The sequence below is a fragment of the Dromiciops gliroides genome, chromosome 6 (genome assembly GCF_019393635.1).
Source record: "Dromiciops gliroides isolate mDroGli1 chromosome 6, mDroGli1.pri, whole genome shotgun sequence".
In the NCBI taxonomy this organism is placed as follows: domain Eukaryota; kingdom Metazoa; phylum Chordata; class Mammalia; order Microbiotheria; family Microbiotheriidae; genus Dromiciops; species Dromiciops gliroides.
Window position 1 is genome coordinate 165,318,179 of NC_057866.1, and position 19,056 is coordinate 165,337,234.

The 19,056-nt window shown below is 37.1% G+C and overlaps 1 protein-coding gene across 1 annotated transcript in view; it reads right to left on the reverse strand.

Annotated features, from left to right (window-relative positions):
- Positions 1-19,056, reverse strand: part of LRBA (LPS responsive beige-like anchor protein) — a 762,673-nt gene that overhangs the window by 515,105 nt on the left and 228,512 nt on the right. Inside the window, 2 exon segments of the mRNA XM_043969784.1 lie at positions 6,996-7,129; positions 12,496-12,574. Coding sequence (XP_043825719.1) covers positions 6,996-7,129; positions 12,496-12,574 — 213 coding nt within the window.

Genomic DNA, 19,056 nt, shown 5'->3' on the forward strand with positions numbered 1-19,056 from the left:
CTCATTTCTAAAATATATAGAGAACTGAATCAAATATCTAAAAATATAAAACATTCTTCAATTAAGAAATGACCATGGCGCAGTGGATAGAGCACCAGCCCTGGATTCAGGAGGACCTGAGTTCAAATCCGGCCTCAGACCCTTGACACTTACTAGCTGTGTGACCCTGGGCAAGGCACTTAACCCCAGTTGCCTCGCCAAAAAAAGAAATGACCAAAGGATATGAACAGGCAGTATTCTGATGAAGAAATCAAAGTTATCTACAGCCATATGAAAAAATGCTCTAAATCACTTTTGATTAGAGAAATGCAAATTAAAACTACTCTGAGGAACTGCCTCACACCTATCCAATTGGCTATTATGATAAAAACCAAAAATGATAAATGTTGGAGGAGATGTGGGAAAATTGGAACACTAATGCATTGTTGGTGAAGCTGTGAACTAATTCAACCATTCTGGAGAGCAATTTGGAATTATGGCTAAAGGGCTAAAAAACTGTGTATATCCTTTGACCTAGCAATACCACTACAGGGCTATATCCCAAAGAGATCATAAACATGGGAAAAGGGCCCACATGTACAAAAATATTTATAGCTGCTCTTTTTGTAGTAGCAAAGAATTGGAAATTGAGGGGATGCCCATCAATTGGGGAATGGCTAAATGCGTTGTGGTATATGAAGATAATGGAATACAATTCTGCTGTAAGAAATGATAAGCAGAAGGATTTCAGAAAAAAAACTAAAAATTTTGACTTACATAAACTGATGCTGAATGAACTGAGCAGAACCAAACGAAAACCACTGTACACAGCAGCAACAATATTGTATGACAATCAACTGTGATAGACTTAGCTCTTCTCAGCAATACAATGATCCAAGATAATTCCAAAAGATTCATGATGGAAAATGTTCTCCACATACAGAAAAAGAACTATGGAGTCTCAATGTAGATTGAAGCATACTATTTTCGCTTTTGTTGTTGTTTCTTCTTTCTTGTGTTTTTTTTTTCTTTTTGTTCTGATTCTTCTCTTACAACATGACTAATGTAGAAATATGTTTAACATGATTATAATGTATAACCTATATCAGATTGCTTGCTGGCTTTGGGAGAGGAGAGGGAGAGAAAATTTTGGAACTCAAAATCTTAAAAAAGTAAATGTTGAAAACTATCTTTACATGTAATTGGAAAAAACTAAAGGTCTGGTAAAGAAAAAAACAAACAAAACTATTAGAAAAACTGGAAAGTATTCCAGCAGAAAAGTGGCATGGGCCAACATCTCATATAGTGTATACCAAGATAAGCTCAAAATGAGTACATAATTTGGACAAAAAGGATGACATCACAAGCAAATTGGGATACTATGGATGAAATTAACCTATTAAAACTATAGAGTGGGGGAAAGTTCATGATAAAACAAGAGATAGAGAGGTTTAAAAAACAAAGTGGATAATTTTGATTATATAAAATCAAAGAGGTTTTGTACAACCAATGCAGGTAAAATTAGGGGGGAAAAAGGCAGGAAACTGTGGGGAAAATCTTTGCACCATGTTTCTCAGATAAAGGTCTAATTTCTATGATATAGAGAGAACTGAATCAAATTAACAAGCAAAATGAGCCATTCCCTAACTGATAAATGATCAAAAATATGAAGTTTTCAGAAAAAGAAATCTAAGCTATCAGTAGTAATACAAAAACATGCTCTAAATCAATAAAAATTAAAGAAATGCAAATTAAAACAATTTTAAGGTACCACTTTACACAGATCAGCTTGGCTACCATGACAAAGCTTGGAGGAGATGTGGGCGTGAACTGGTCTAAATATTCTGTAATGAAATTTAGAACTATGCTCAAAAAGCTTTTGAACTGTGCATATTCTTTAACCATGAAATACAAATAAAGTTTACATGCCAAAGAGAGTAAACCAAAGACAACACCTAAAACCAACCCACCACCCAAAAAAGTTACATAGATCTAAACATCCCCCTAAAAGAAAAGTGCAACTTTGTAACAATGGCAAGCTACAACTTAAAGGAAAACAATGACTCCATGAAACAGCCAAAAATATTAGAACAAAATGAAAAGGTTGAAACAATAGAAGGAAATGTAAGCTTAGGTGATATAAAACTAAACAAATGACAATCAAAAATAGTTCAGGATTTCAGACTCACTGGGTTACTTGAAGACCATAATTCAAAGATTTAGACACTACATTTCAAGAAATCATAAATGTAAATTGCCAATACTAATTAGAAGCAGAGTACAAAGTGAATTAAGAATCCATCAATCATTCCTGAAAGTCATCTCAAAATGAAAAGTCCCAAGAATGAAACAAACAAAATCCAAAGCACCCACATCAAAGAAAAAATACTGTGAGTGTCTGGAAAAAAAGTTCAAGTGTCAAAGCAGAAGAGTCAGGATCACACAGGATTAGTCAAATTCTATTAACTAAAATACCATACAAAAAACAAAAAATAGATGTTTACAACGAAGAATAACTTACCATGCAAAGTTGAGTGTAATTTTACAGAGGAGAAAAAAAATCTCTATTTAGTAAAATTGTGGACTTTTAAGTATTTCTGATGAAAAGACCAGAGCAGAGAAGGAACTTGTAAAAACAAACTGAGAGAAACCAAGACAGTAAATTCATTTGAAAAACTGAAAGAGGCTGTATGATGATAAAATGCTAATGTTCTAATGAATGGAAGAGAAAGCAAACATTTCCTTAAATCATAATATCATCTAAGGATACTGAGGAAGTCAGATAGGAAAAACAAAGGTCCTGGGGATCAACTGGTTGTGTCCTGAGAGTTTAAAGAGATAAGAAGAAAAGGGTAAAGAATAAAGTCAAATCAGTAAGCATATATAAAGCCCTACCTAAATGTGGGTACTATCCTGTACACAGGAATACAGTGTATAGAGGAGGAAGAAGGGAGTGGAGCTCACTATTTTGCTTAATAGAGGTATATAAGAGGTATATAAGGGTCCAGGCATCAGAGGTACCTCTCTTAATCAAAAAAGGACAAAAAGAAGGTGGAACACACTCATAAATGGGCTGGGATATAAATGCATCAAACTAAACAGGTAAATATGCAGGGGTCAGGCATTTGTGGGAGGGGGAGGTAGGCACAGACTGCATAATATGAGAGAAAGGACTAGCCAAACAAATGCCCATGATGCTGAAGGGAACAGTTGCAAAAGGGCATTGTTTCAGGATGCCTATTAGTTGGGAAATGGCTGGGGAAAAAATGTGGTTTACAAATATAATGAAATATTACTATGATGTAAGAAATGAGTTCTTCTATTTTTTAAATTAAGGAGAATCAGAGCAAATCGTAGTAAAAATGCTCCAAAAAAAAAAGGCAATTAAAACATTTTTTCAAATGCACAGAAGACAAAAGGAAATTCAGAATAAAGGGCAAACATACAAATGTAAATTATTATATAGAGTTGGGTTTGGTGTTGTTTTTTAAGCCAAAGGTATGAAATGGAGATTCAATACTCCTTTTGTGTTCTACTAAGAGTAAGAAAATGTCCTTTGGAGGTGTTTGAGCTCAGAATAAAAAAAGAATTTTTTTTAAATGAAAGAAAAATGCTTCAGATTATTAATAATGAGAGAAATTCAAATTAAAACAACTTTAAAGTTTCACCTGACCACCCAACAGATAGGCAAAGATGACAAAATGGAAATATAGCAAAAGTTAGAAGAGCTCTGGAAAGACAAGAATACTAATGAATTATTGGTGGATCTATGAATGCATTCCAGAAAACAATTTGGAATTACACTAGAAAAAATATTCAGTTGCACATACCCTTTTACTCAGCAGTTTTGCTATTAGGGATATATATCAAGGGGAAAAAGATAGAGGGTAAGGTCTTATATTTACAGCATCATTTTTTTTTTTAAGTGAGGCAATTGGGGTTAAGTGACTTGCCCAGGGTCACACAGCTAATAAGCATTAAGTGTCTGAGGCTGGATTTGAACTCAGGTCCTCCTGACTCCAGGGCCAGTGCTCTATCCACTGCGCCACCTAGCTGCCCCTTAATTTTTTGTAGTAGGAAAAATTGGCAACAAAACAAGTGTATTAAACTAGAGAACGACTGAACAACCTGGAATATGAATGCTGTGCAAAATTGTTGTGCTATAATAATTGATAAATATGAAGAATTCAGAAACTTAAGACTTCATATGATGACAAACCATCATGTAAAAGAAAAAATAACACTAAAAATCTACAAGACTCATACCAATGTAGTAAGCAGTCATGTCAAAAGAATGATAGTAAAAAAGGCCCTCCACCTCCCAAGAGTGAGTTGGCAGATGGTATATATATGCTGAATGAGGCATGCATTTTCAAATAAAGCTGATGTTTTAATTTCTTTTTCTTGACTACTTATTTGTTACAAAGGAGCAAGAAGAGAGGAGTCTACAAAAGGTGATAAGGGGGAAGAGGAAGTGGATGGGGGGAGGGGGGAGAGAATAAATAAAACATACTTTTAAAAAGAAAGTTTTGTTTCCTTTTGTTTAAAAAGCTCCATTGGCTCCCAGTTGCCTTTACAATAAAACAGGACCTCCTTTATTGGTATTTTAAGTATTTGACAACCTCCTTAGCCAGGCTTGCTCCATATCATTCCCATTCTAGCAAATCATGTTCCAGTCCAATTCACCCATTCATTAGATGGCCTCTATCTGCGACATCTCATCTTCTATCACCAACATTTTGTCATGCTGTCCCCATATCTTGAAGGCATCTTTTAGATCTTCTGGACAAAATATCTTTCCATATCTGTCCAGCTTGCTAGTACCCCCTGAAATTACATTTACTTTTTATATTAATTTGTATTGTGTTGCTTCCTCCCAATAAAATTTAACTCTTTCAAGAAGCCTTTCATTCATAATACCTATAGCTACTGCCTACCATAAGGGACATAGAAACCAGGACAAGACCTCGTGATACCATCAGTACAGGTTGACTACCCCAGCTAATGCAGGCTGGCAAATTCTCTGCACATGAGGATGTTAGAAAGATGCCTCGAGCACTAAGAGTTTAAGGGGCCAGGCATCCACAGATAGAGTGTATTAAAGGCTGCATCTCCCTAGCTTCAATGTCCTGGCTATGAAGGTCAGCTCTCTGCCCATTATGCCAAATAACGTGTTGCTGGAACATAGGAGATAGTTAATAAATATTTGAGGTCTGACTTAATAATTCAGGAAAAAAAATGTTGAATAAGTTTATCAATTCTGCCATAATAAATTACAAGCTGCCCATAAGATGCTTGGACATTGACCTCTTGCTGGGCAGGTATTAGATACTGAGTGAAAAGCTTCTCTCTAGGCTACCAATATTAAGATTCAAAAGAAAGCAACCCTGGGCAAGTCACTTAACCCCCATTGCCCTGCAAAAAAAAAAAGATTCAAAAGAAAGGGAAATCAACATTCCTTAGCATAGTTTTTCATCATCATTTCTATCCCTGGTGGGAAAAGGCCATGGTAACTTTAATCAATCCTTAAACAAGGGTAGGAGTTTCCCCAAATTTACAAGAATTCAGTTCACCCTACTAGCAAACTTCATTCACATAATCGAAAGGCCTTTTACCATTCAGTCACTATCCCTATCTGGCACATAGAAAATAATATTCATAAATCTGCTTAACTGAACACAAAGCATCTGTGTCATCTTTTAAAAATTCCTTGTACTCAAGTCTAAGAAACGACTAAATTTTAAAAGGAGGGAAAAAGAGGTTTTAGTCATTCCAAAAGTTTAGACTATTGTTCTTTTTACTAAAAATAGCATTATATATATTTTTCTTACATATCCCAACTGCTGCCCACTCCACATAACCCCCCCACCCCACCCCTACCAAAGAATATCTCAAACTGTCAGATTTTTCATCAGGAAAGGATAATAAACTAAATGTAAGGAGGTAGCTAGATGGCTCAGTGGATAGAACACTGGGCCTGGAGTTGAAAATACCTAAGTTCAAATCTGACCCCTGACCTTAGGCAAGTCACCTAAACTCTGTTTACCTTAAACCACTAGAGAAGGAAATGGAAAACCACTTCATTATCTTTGCCAAGAAAACCCCATGGACAATATGGTCCACAAGCTCACAAAGAATTGGGTGTAATGAACAAATGAACAACAAAGGATAGCACTGCTATCCAGTTGTACTGGATTATTCGGTAACCATTATGAACTCTGAAAGACTTAAAAACTCTGATCAGTACCATGATTCTAGGTTATGAAGCATCCTACTTATTTCCTCACTGGGAGGAGATAGGCTCAAAATGTAGAATAAGGCATTTTCTGGACATGGACAATACAGCAAATTGTTTTCCTTGACTACACATGTTTGCCAAAAGGGGCATGTCTCTTCCCCTCCCCCCAACAAAAGGAGGTGGGAGGGAAAGAATATAAATTTCCTTAAATGGAAAAAAATGAAATTTAATTACAGGTAGACAAATAACTAAAAACATTAATTTACCTTGTTTTCTCCAAGGCATACATTCTCATCAACAGTTCCCACAAGCACTTCTCATATAACCAGATTTCCAGATAGCTCATATTTCTAGTCACAATTTTTGGATATTCTATACTCACGAAACATGCCGTAGACAAACAGGGGTACAATAAGAATTACCTCCCTTGATTTAGATGCCATATTTTCATTAAAGCAGTAAGGTGATGCAATATCATTTACAATTAACTGTATTATACTATTTGCTCATAATCAGCTTATGATAAAGTCCACACATCTTAATTCAGAGGAACTGGAGAAGAGTTATCACTCTCATCTGGCAAGTATATATAGAGATGATTTCTAATTATGCCGAAAATATGGGCATATAAGATATTTGATCATTGTTCTGTGTAATAGATAAAACAGTTTTATTAGGTTTATTTTACTCAAGGATTAAGACAGCTTAAATGACCAAATAACATACAAATTTATTCGTGTTGTTTTTAAACTATTTATTATTTTAAAAGAAAACTTACTTGTTCCTTCTATAAGCAACTCTTGTCCATGGCTACCCAAAAGTGTACGAGATAGGAAAGGAGCAAAATCCACAAAAATTTCTCGAAGAAGAGGAGCAGCCTTTTCCAGAGCATGTTCAAGTCTCTCTGTAATACTAATTAAAAGCAAACTGTTATCAAAGTGACTCTAAAGTAGCAGAAGAACACTGAAAATAAAGCAAAAATTGCTACTGTGAATTACAATTCAAATCCACTAAGACTCCCTTTCTGGTCCATTACTATTTACTGTCATCCTTCATAACCTCCTTCCACACCTCTTCAATCTTCTTACCCCTTGTTCCCCAAATGTTCTGGGACCCAGTGATAGTGGCTTCCTAGCTGACCTTGAACAAGACAATCTAACTCCCAACTCTAGGCATTTTCACTGACTGTTCCTTATACCCCTAACACTGCTTTTCCTCAACTCTGACTCCCTTTGAATACCAGATAAAAATCCCCTATTCTATATGAAGCCTTTTCTGACCCCCTTACTTGTAGTGTCTTCCCTCCACTGATTATTTCTAATTGATCTTGTCTATAACTAATATTTGTAACACAGCTGTTTTCATACTGTCTCCCTCATCAAACTGTGGGCTTCTTCAGAACAGGAATGATCTTTTACCTTTCTAAGCATCCCTGGAGGTTAGCACAATGTCTGGTATACAGTACATGCTTAATACAATTTTATTGGATGAATTTGAATTTTACAGTCACTGTTTTCAAATCAGTGTTACAAGGTTACATTGTTAAGAATTATAAACATTTACCTGATAAAATGGTGTATAAGTCAATATTTCAAGGAATTTCATTGATATAAGTGTGAACACTTCCAAGTGCTATTTTGATGTACTATCAGAGAGAGAAGGGAACCTAGGTTCTTTAAGGCAAAGCTATTTAAGCATAAGCTCTGACAATTCCCATCAGGCTGGAAAGGTTATGATTACAATCCAATACAGACAGACAGACAGAGAGACACACACACACACACACACACACACACACACACATACACACACTCGCTAAACAAAGATCTGAGTAATTTTAGAGAAGTTCATCACCAAAATATAGGTGATAGAAGTTTTAAGCCACATGAAATTTTATGTGTATATGTGTGTACATACACAAATAAATATATGTATATATAGTATATACATGTGTGCACACATATATTTATGTGTACATATAAATACATGTGATGTGTGAGTATACATGAATGTGTATATGTGTGTGTATATGGATATCACTATATGGATGATTGTTGTCCTTTGTACACAAAGAAGACCAATAACATCAGGATGTTGTGGTCAAGGTACACAATGTCCAACTATAGCTGATCAGACCAAAAGAAACTCAAAAGGCTCTATCGGGGGCAGCTAGGTGGCACAGTGGATAAAGCACTGGCCCTGGATTCAGGAGGACCTGAGTTCAAATCCAGCCTCAGACACTTGACACTTACTAGCTGCATGACCCTGAGCAAGTCACTTAACCCCCATTGACTCACCAAAAAAAAAAAAAAAAAAAGGCTGTACCACAGGTTGGGCACAAATAGTCCATATGAACATTTGGAATGGAGAAGTCTAAATTTGTGCGTCTCCTATTTCTTTTGAGCTCCTACAATTCTGCTTTGCTCATAGAGCAAAGAACTTTCTCTGATGCAGGTATGCCAAGCTCGGTGGTCCTGTGCCAGTGACTCCCTTATCTCATAATCAATACTAAAGTTCTTTAGAGAAACCTCGAGAGTGTCCTTGTATCACTTCTTCTGACTTCCGTATAAGAACTTGACTTGTCTGAGTTCTCCCTAAAATAGCCTTTTAGGCAAGTACACCTTTGCATTCAAACAAAGTGCTCAGCCAATCAGAGTTGCACTCTCTGAAGTAGAATTTGAATGCTTGGCAGTTCAGCTCAAGAAAGGACCCTAGTGTCTGCTACCTTATCTTGCCAGGTGATCTTCAGAATCTTCCTAAGATAATTCAAATGGAAGTAACTCTTGGCATGGTACTGGTAGACTGTTCAGGTGTCATAGACACACAACAATAAAGTAAGCACAATGTCTCTATAGGCTTTCAGTATGGTAGGGAGCCTGATACCACTTCTCTACCACATTTTCCTTCATAGCCTCCCAAACACTGAACCAGCTTTGGTAATGCGTGCGTCAACTTCATCATCTATGTGTGTAGACCTGGAAAGTATACTGCCAAGATATGTGAACTTATCCACACCATTCAAAATTTCTCTATTTGCTGTAACTGATGATTTCACATATAGATGGTATGGCGCTGACCAAATCTCTGATTTCATTGTGTTAATTGTCAGGTCAAAATTAGCACAAGTGCCAGAGAATCAATCCATACTCTGTTGCATCTCAATCATCTACAAACAAAAAGTTACACACCAACTCTGCTTCCACTTTTTTTTTTTTTTGGGGGGGGGGGGGTGAGGCAATTGGGGTTAAGTGACTTGCCCAGGGTCACACAGCTAGTAAGTGTCAAGTATCTGAGGCTGGATTTGAACTCAGGTCCTTCTGAATCCAGGGCCAGTGCTCTATCCACTGCACCACCTAGCTGCCCTAGACATTATTCTTAAATTACTATCAGTGTGGTAGCTGATCTTGATGCTGTTTTCATCCTTGTTGAAGGCATCCAACAACATTGCTGAAAAAAATCATTCTAAAAAGCATGGGAGCAAACACCTAGCCCAGCTTCACTCCATTGCAAACTAGGAAAGCATGAGAGCATCATCCATTATCCAGAACCTAGGAAAGCATGCTATCATGAAACTGATGTACAATCCTGATGAACTTCTCTGGGCAACCAAAATTTGCAATGTTCTTCCACAAGCCCTCACAAGTGACAGTATCAAAAGCCTTGGTCATATCAAAGTACTTTGTGTACAGACCTCCATTCTATTCCTGACATTTCTCCTGGAGTTGTCAGGCAGCAAACATTGTATTGACCATTCCTCAGTCCTTTCTTAAGCCACACTGACTCACCATCTTTCCAAGTGAAGGATCAGCCTATTATGGAGGACTTTGGCAAAAATCTTGCCAGCAATGACTAAGAGAGAAACCCTACTCCCCCGTCAACTGTCACAAGACAACCAATTTTCCCTTCCTTTATAAAGATGGATAATAGAGGTATCCTTGAAATCTGGGGGGATAACCTCCTCTTGATCACGTAACTTGGAAAATTTCAGTCATCTGCCTTCTCACTGAGTCAAGAATTCTATATTTCTCTAAGCTTCACTTGAACTTTACTTCTGACAGAGTTAAACACTGCCTTCTTAGAGACAAACAAACTATCCCTATGGCAAACACTGTCGAGTTCTCATTGTTCACTTAGTAACTTTTAAATATCTCCTTCATTTTCATGAAACCAATAGTGAGATTTTTGAGTATTCTGGCCGAGATGAATAAATGTGGTGCTATACACCAAATCTCTAAAAGCTTCCCACTCCTTTTCTGTTTCATTGTTAACAACAGTGTGTTGGTTCAGCTTTCCATCAAAGTCAGTAAAAAATCGTTCATACATAGTGAAGCTTACTAATATGTTCACATTAAGTCTTCTGATATTCACCTTGCCTTGGGGGGCAACGGCTTTTATCAAATGTGAATGTTTAGCTGGGAGAGGATAAGTCTATGATTCCTCAAACACTGTGCTACCTTTGTCACTCTCTCATTCTGTCTGTCTATTCGCCTTGCAATGACATTGTCTATTAGATGTCAATATTTGCTGTTTTTTCCATTTAGGCAAATGGAGGACAATGCTGATGATGAGGTCATGAGATACACAAATCTTTGGTAGTGGGTGACCGTTGCTATTGCTCTTTCCCACTCCATTCCTCCCAAAGACTCCCTGCTGTGTCTGGTAGTCTGTGCCTGCTCTAGCATTAAAGTCACCCAGGATTATAAACTTGTCCTCTTTCATCACATTGATGATGAGAGGTTCCAGGTCTTCATTAAATTTGTATTTGTCCTCATCAGGGTTTGTCATGATGGGAGCATACACACTGATAATGGTGGGGTGACAGGCTCCTGGAAGTGGAAGTTTCAATGTAATGAGCTTGTCATTAACGCCATTTGGAAAGCACACAAGCTTGTTACCTAAATTAGATATATTTGCAAAACCTATACCAGCTTTACACACTCTTCAGCACAACTCCTCATCATAGTTTTCTATGTTTTCATGACAGGGTGGGATCCCCACCTACTGTAGTATGTAGGCCAGGGTTAGGTTAGGTAGAGAGTTCATTCTTAGGGTATTTTTTCTAGGCCCTTCCTCAATCTAGTAAGTAACATGGTCCATCAGAAAGACTACTCAGGGGGAAAAAAAGACTACTCAGACATTCAGGATTCTGTCAAATCCCACTGCTGCTGTAGTCCAGTGAGACAACAACCCTATGGCCTGGACCACCTGTGTGCAGGGCTGGGACTATGGCAACCAGTGTATACACACCTGTTGCTTTATCATTTGCCCACTGCCACAGGGCTTCAAGGTAGGTAAAAATGGTGAAAAGATATGGGTGATATCTTTTGACTCATGCAAAAATCAGATTTAAGTGAAACAGAGTTGTGCAAAGTTGTCATCCTCACTCTCTCCTCTAGAGTCACCAAAGGCAAATGGCAAGGCAAAGGTCTAGATGACTGAGAATGGCTCAAGATGGAGTAGATGACCTTGGCATCCCTGATGTCTAACCAAGCACCTGCTTCCGTCCACCTTCATGGCCTACTGGAACAAATTTTCACATCCAAAGGAAGTTTTCATACGTCTAGGACAGACATTAACCCTTAACCCACCAATAAGTTTGAGGCCCATCAGTTACCCTCAACCTGATGAAAATAAAACAAGTCATTTATGTTTGTGGAGCTTCGAAGGTATTAATGTAGGTGTTTCATAACTCTCCCACTCAGAATCATATCTAAAAGTTCTATTAATCTGGAAGAGGAACCTCTATTCCTGGAAAGAGCCTAGCATTCTGACAGTAACATTTCATATGGTGGTAAAGTTGCTATGTTAGGAAAAGGTAGAGACATCAAAACTGAAGGAGGATATTGAGGCTTCAGGTGTGGCCACTAATGTGTATATATTAATAAACAGACATTTAAAAACCCAGTTAATTGTGTTTGAGGAAATTCATAGTTGTTCACATATATATACTATAACTTGTGAACTACCATTACATATGACTCTCTACTGCTGCAGGGGTGGCCACTCCTGAGGTCTCCATGCCTCACTATGACTCTGATGTCTCTGTCTTTTCCTTATCAGAGTCATCCTGGCATCACATAAAAACCTACTCCGAGAATTCTGGGCTCCTTCCACCAATAGGTCAACTACTTCCATAACAGCAAAGATATAGACCATTGAAGTTATGGAGCATGAGCCATTAGAATGAATTCTGAATATGTAAAAAAAAGTAACACATCTAGACAGCAGAAGTATGAGTAAAACAAGAAAATGGAAATAATTAAATTAGGAATCAATACCTCATGTTTGAAGCAGAGTCTTCTGGAACTGAAGAAACTACTGGGACAGCTGGTAATTTTGCATTAGATGATCCACTACCTAAAAAAGAATTATACAATAATCATTAGATTTTTTTGAGAAATAATTACCTGTTTCAAAGATTCCCTTCATACCAATTTATAGAGACACAGCAATGAATTTAAAGTGTTTAATCATGTGGATAATAGTAAGCCCCAACCACTCTTCTGAATCATACAATAATTAAAATTTAAATTAAAAATCATAAGTTCTGTTAACACACCAACCCCCACTATCTTGCTTAATTTACAGGATGAAATTAGAGATTATGAACTAGACCTGGAATCAAGAAGATCACAGTTTAAATATTCTCTATATGGAACTTACTAGTTGTGTAATTATACGAAAATTTAACCTTCTGCACGATTACAATGTAACTGTTATGAGGATAAAATGCATTTACATATGCAAGTATCTTACAAATTTTAATATGGATAGTTAGATGAATCAATGATCTTATCAATGTCTTCTCTGCTCTTCTGTGATTCTTGTCCATACTTTGTATACAGGTGCCCCTTTAAATGCTATGGGCCTTCTGCTAGATCTTCAGACATCACATAGATATCAACTGAGCATACAAGCAATCAGTCCATTATTCCTCACTCAAGCTATGTGACTGGTTCATTTTTTTTTTTAAAGAGTTAACTGATTTGGTTGTTACTGTTAATGGGGCAGTCTACTTATGAAATTCTACACCGCCTTTTGTAGGAGAGGAGAGGAGAATAGAGGAGAGGAGAGGAGAGGAGAGGAGAGGAGAGGAGAGGAGAGGAGAGGAGAGGAGAGGAGAGGAGAGGAGAGGAGAGGAGAGCAGAGGAGAGCAGAGGAGAGGAGAGGAGAGGAGAGGAGAGGAGAGGAGAGGAGAGGAGAGGAGAGGAGAGGAGAGGAGAGGAGAGGAGAGGAGAGGAGAGGAGAGGAGAGGAGAGGAGAGGAGAGGAGAGGAGAGGAGAGGAGAGGAGAGGAGAGGAGAGCAGAGGAGAGCAGAGGAGAGCAGAGGAGAGCAGAGGAGAGCAGAGGAGAGCAGAGGAGAGCAGAGGAGAGCAGAGGAGAGCAGAGGAGAGCAGAGGAGAGCAGAGGAGAGCAGAGGAGAGCAGAGGAGAGCAGAGGAGAGCAGAGGAGAGCAGAGGAGAGCAGAGGAGAGGACTTTTCTTTCAGAAATAGCAGTTTGGGCTTATTTATGCTAACCATCCAGACTAAAATATTCAGTTGGGAGGACTACTCACAGAGTGTGTTCATCACTACATGTACTTCAAACAAACACAGAAAATGGACAATGAAGCAGACCCAGAGTAAAAACACATGGGATATCCTATGTCACATCAGCTTTCTACCTATCAGTCCAATAAAGCACTGACTAAAAGTAGATATACTAGGAAAGCATAAAAATTGGGATTGTATTAAAATGAGATTAAATATAAAAGTGCTTAATAGCTTCAATCTTGCTCACCTCTGCTAACATTCTCCACCTCAAAAAAAATTTTCATTATTGGCAAATTATCCTTATTACATAATTCATAAAATGCTGAACATCCAATTCTCCTGCCACAGATCCCCATCTCCTAGTATATGTGACATTACTCTCTCCAAACTTCATATACTCTTCTGACCAACATATAAAATTTATATATACAATTGTTCCTTCTTTGACTGATTTTACCATCTCGATATACCATTACATAAAGCATTTTCTGAATTCATTCTCCTTATTCACTTCAGAAATAAAAAAGAAACATCTGTCAGTATCTATTATGTACAAGGCACTAGGACTACAAAAATAAAACAAAAAATAAAATGAAATTAGTCCCTGCCTTTAAGGAATTCATATGAGGAGAGAAGGGGATCATCAATAGCATAAATAAATAAATATATTTTTAAAATATGGCTAAAATAGGGGCTGAGAAAAGATACAAAAAGAATAAAAGGTAAATTTTTAAAAGGGTATAGAAAATACTATGAGACTTGCCTTTTTAAAAGACATTATGGTCAAAGGAAATGAACAGGCAGTTTTCAAAGACATCAAAGCTATCTATAATCATATGAAAAAATCCTCAAGATGACAACTGATCAGAGAAATGCAAATTAAGACAATTCTGAGACATCACCTCACACCCATCAGATATAAATACACCAAAAAGGAAAATACTAAATGTTGGATGAGATGTGGGAAAACTGGCATGTTAATCCACTGCTGATGAAGTTGTGAACTGATCCAACCATTCTGGAGAGCAATTTGGAACTATCCCCAAAGGGCTATAGAATTGGGCATACCCTTTGATCCAGCAATACCACTGCTAGGTTTATATTCCAAAGATATCCCCAAAGAGAGAAAAAGACCTATCTGTATAAAAATATTTATAACAGCTCTTTTTGTGGTGGCTAAGAATTGGAAATCAAAGGAATGCCCATCCACTGGGGAATGGCTAAACAAGTTGTGGTATATGATACTGATGCAATATTACAGTGCTATAAGAAATGACAAGCAGGCAGTTTCAGAAAGGCCTGGAAAGACATGTATGGACTGATATATAGTGAAGTGAGCAGAACCAAGAGAACACTGTGCACAGAGACAGCAACACTGTTAGATGAAGAACTGGGAATAACTTGACTGTTCTCAACAATACAATGATACAAGATGATTCCAAAGGACTACTGATGAAACACACTGTCCACCTCCAAAGAAAGAACTGATATTGATGGAAAAGACAGAAGCAAGTTATTTTTCACTTTCTTTTTTTCTTTTAATCAAGTTTTCTTATACAAAATGACAATTACAGTAATGTTTTACATAACTGTTCACGTATAATCCATATCTATTTGCTTGCCACCTCAAGGAGGGGGAAGGGGAGGGAAAGAAGAAGCAATAAAAATTGGAACACAAAACTATAAATAAAAATGTTTATTAAATTTGAAAAAGACAATACCTTTACTGAGGCTATTTAATACTTTATATACTTATTTGAAATTTAAACTGAGAAAGATAATTGTAAAAAAACAAAAACAAAAACCCAAACGTTTTGAGGTAAATATCTAGAAGTAGTCTTTCATTTAGGGAAAGAAAATATTTTGTGTTGCCTGGAGCCAACCAGAGGATCATAGAATCATTGACTTAAAGCTAAATTTATAAAGAAAATAAAACTCTATAGATCCAAGTCCTACTCTCTTCTCCACTCCTTACTTCTACCTTTTGCAGAAGGGAAACTAAAGGCCAGAGAAATGAAGTGATGTTCTCAAGGCCACACCTTGAAGTCTCGAGACTTCATCGCTCCTCACTCTCCAGACTTCCTCTTCCTGTCTCCAAAATCAATACCTTCAGATTCCAACCCCATTTTCAACTTCCTTCCTTTTATATGTTGTTTTCCCCATAGAATATAAGCTTCTTGGGGCCAGGGAATATTCCTTCCACTTCTATTTATATTTCCAGGGCTTAGCACGGAGCATGGCATATAGTAAGTGCTTTATAAACACTTGACTAACACAAGAAGAAAGCAAAATAAAATTCAAATGCAACTCCTTTTTCTCCAAATTCAGCTGCTTCCTCTTAAGACATGAGATAGATGCAGCTCAAGTAGGATGAATATAAAGGCATAGAAACAAGAATACAATTGGGGGGAGGGGGAAGAAATAGCAAAAATCTACCCTAAGGAGTAAAAAATTATGTTTAATTACAGTTACCAAGATAATAAACAACTACGTTCACAGACTTCAGGTTCAAAGACTATACATTAAGATAAAGCTAAGAACCGATATAAAAGAAAGGGGACACATAGATGTGTTTTTCAGGGGATGGTAGGGAGTGGGGGTGGGAAAAGGCAAAAAAATACAAATAATCATGAGAGGAATAAACAACAGTACCAGAAGGAAACAACAGGTTCCATCTATGAAACTGAAAGGAGTCAAAGTAGAATTATTCCAGAAAAAAGAGTTTTGTTCAAAGTCTAAAAATAAAGGGGGGGAGTGCAGCTAGGTGGTGCAGTGGATAAAACACAGGCCCTGGATTCAGGAGGACCTGAGTTCAAATCCAACCGCAGTCACTTGACACTTACTAGCTGTGTGGCCCTGGGCAAGTCACTTAATGCTCATTGCCTTGCCCCACCCCCAAAAAAAGGCTGGTGGGTGGGGGTAGGGGGTTGGGGGCAAAGGGTGCACAAAACCAAGACAAATGACAAATAAGGATAAATAAGACCACTATTGAGGAAAACTCTAGTCCTAAAATGAAAAATACAGAAAATAGAAAATTATCATATGAGATGGGATGTCCCTACCACAGATTCGGGGTGTGATCCTGAGCAAATCATAATATCAGCTATTTCATTTACAAAATGGGAGTAACAAAAACCCAATGAGGTCCTTTCCAGTTCTAATATCTCAGAATCTACTAAAAATGCAAGAAATAGAAAAAGAAAAGTAGGAAATAAATGGGGAAAAAGTTCTCTATTTCCTCAAATTATAGTGCATTATGCAAATATGATATATCACCTCCTAGAGGACAAGGAATAATGAATTTTTATCTTTATGTCCTAGTACTGTCCTAGAATTACCTTGGTACTGAGCATTGTCCATTGCACAGTAATAAATGATTGCTGAATTGAAGTTCACAAAAAGTCTATAAGGAATAAATAATTCACAAAAATGTGACTAAAGCAAAATGTAGTGACATGAAATGCAAATTGCATAAGAATGCAAGGAAACAGTTATGCATTCTACATATTCTCACATAAAATAGTCAATAAGCATATATTAAGTGCCTACTAGATGAGGCTTTTAAGAAATGCAAAAAACAGACCTTACTCATAATCTCCTGGAGCAGACAACATGAAACCACCATATGCAAATAAGCTCTATACAGGATAAATTGGGTATAATCAATACAGGTAAGACACTAGGATTAAGGGGGTTTCTGGAAGGCTTCATGTAGAAGTTCAGATCGTAGCTAGAAATTGAAGGAAGTCAGGGAAGCCAGGAGGTAAAGTGGAAGAGGCAGAGAATTCCAGGTATGGGGAAATCACTACGGAAAAAGCCTTATGATGGAATTACATATTCCTCTTCCCTATAAACAGAAGAGACCTAGAGAGGAGGCATGTATGTAAAGGAATGAAACTTATAATATGTTAAAAAGAACTGAGAATAAAGATGGCAAGGAGGTTCAATCACATAATGACCACAATTACTATAGTAATAGCTGAAGAAGCAAAGAATCCTGAGGGACAAACAGGCAGTAGCATGTGCCGGGCAAGTCAAATCAACGCCATCATGTGAACCACAAGCTCTCCTCTGACCCAGAGATAGCCTAAGACCCTGCTTTGAGAATAGCAGTGTCCATCAGACCATAGTCCTTGCTTCTATTTCAAGTCTCATAATCATCAAAAGAGGAACAATCACTGTGGAGACCTACATTCCTCTCTACTAAAAACACCAAGTGCAACTGAGAGGTAAAGAAACCAATTATATGTGTGTAATGTGTGTAGTTATGTGGATATATACCACATCATATATATAGTATGGAGATCAGACAGACAGACAGACTGTTGTTTGTCCTTTTTTGAAGAGGCCTGATGACATCAAGGAACAATGTCTTCACTTGTGCATTAATTAGATTTAAGTGAGGCAGAGTTGCATAAAGTTACCAGCCTCATTCTCTCTTCTGGAGTCATCCAAGTCTAGTAGTAGAATGAAACAAAAATTGAAACATTCTCTAAAACTTAATATTACTACACTCCTCTAAAAATTAATATTACTACAGTCCCCTAAAACTTAATACTACTACAGCCCTCCTGTGGAAGGTAAATTGAGAAGACAATTATAATATTAATTTAAAAAATAATTTTATCTTTGTTTCATCTCTTTTTGTATCATCTGCCTAATTATCCTCATGCCATTACGAGAAATTAAAGAATCTAATATAATTGGTAACAGATGTCAAGGCCAAATCCAACACTGTATTTATCATAACACCTGAGATAATTTTGGGGGTTACCATAAAATTACAGAGAAATGGTGGGAGATGATATCAAGGATATCAAAGGACATCAAGGGTATCAATGAAAGTATCAGATCTCAAACTGTATTATAAAGTATTAATGATCAAAACAAACTGGTATTGGCTAAGAAATAGAGAAGTGGATCTGTGGAACAGAACATGTAAAAATTACACTATAGTAAAAAAAAAACAAAACTGGGGGCAGCTAGGTGGCACAGTGGAAAAACACCAGCCCTAGATTCAGGAGGACCTGAGTTCAAATCCGGCCTCAGACACTTGACACTTACTAGCTGTGTGACCCAAGTCACTTAATCCTCATTGCCCCACAAAAAACAAAACAAAAACAAAACAAAACAAAACAAATCCCCCACACACACACAACAAACAACTAACAAGATTATAATTATATATTATATAATTATAACAGAAAACTGGGAAAGAATTGCTCAAACAAGTATCTCTGACAAAGGTCTCATTTCTCAAATATATAGAGAACAATGTACAGATATATGTATAGAGTCAGATTTAT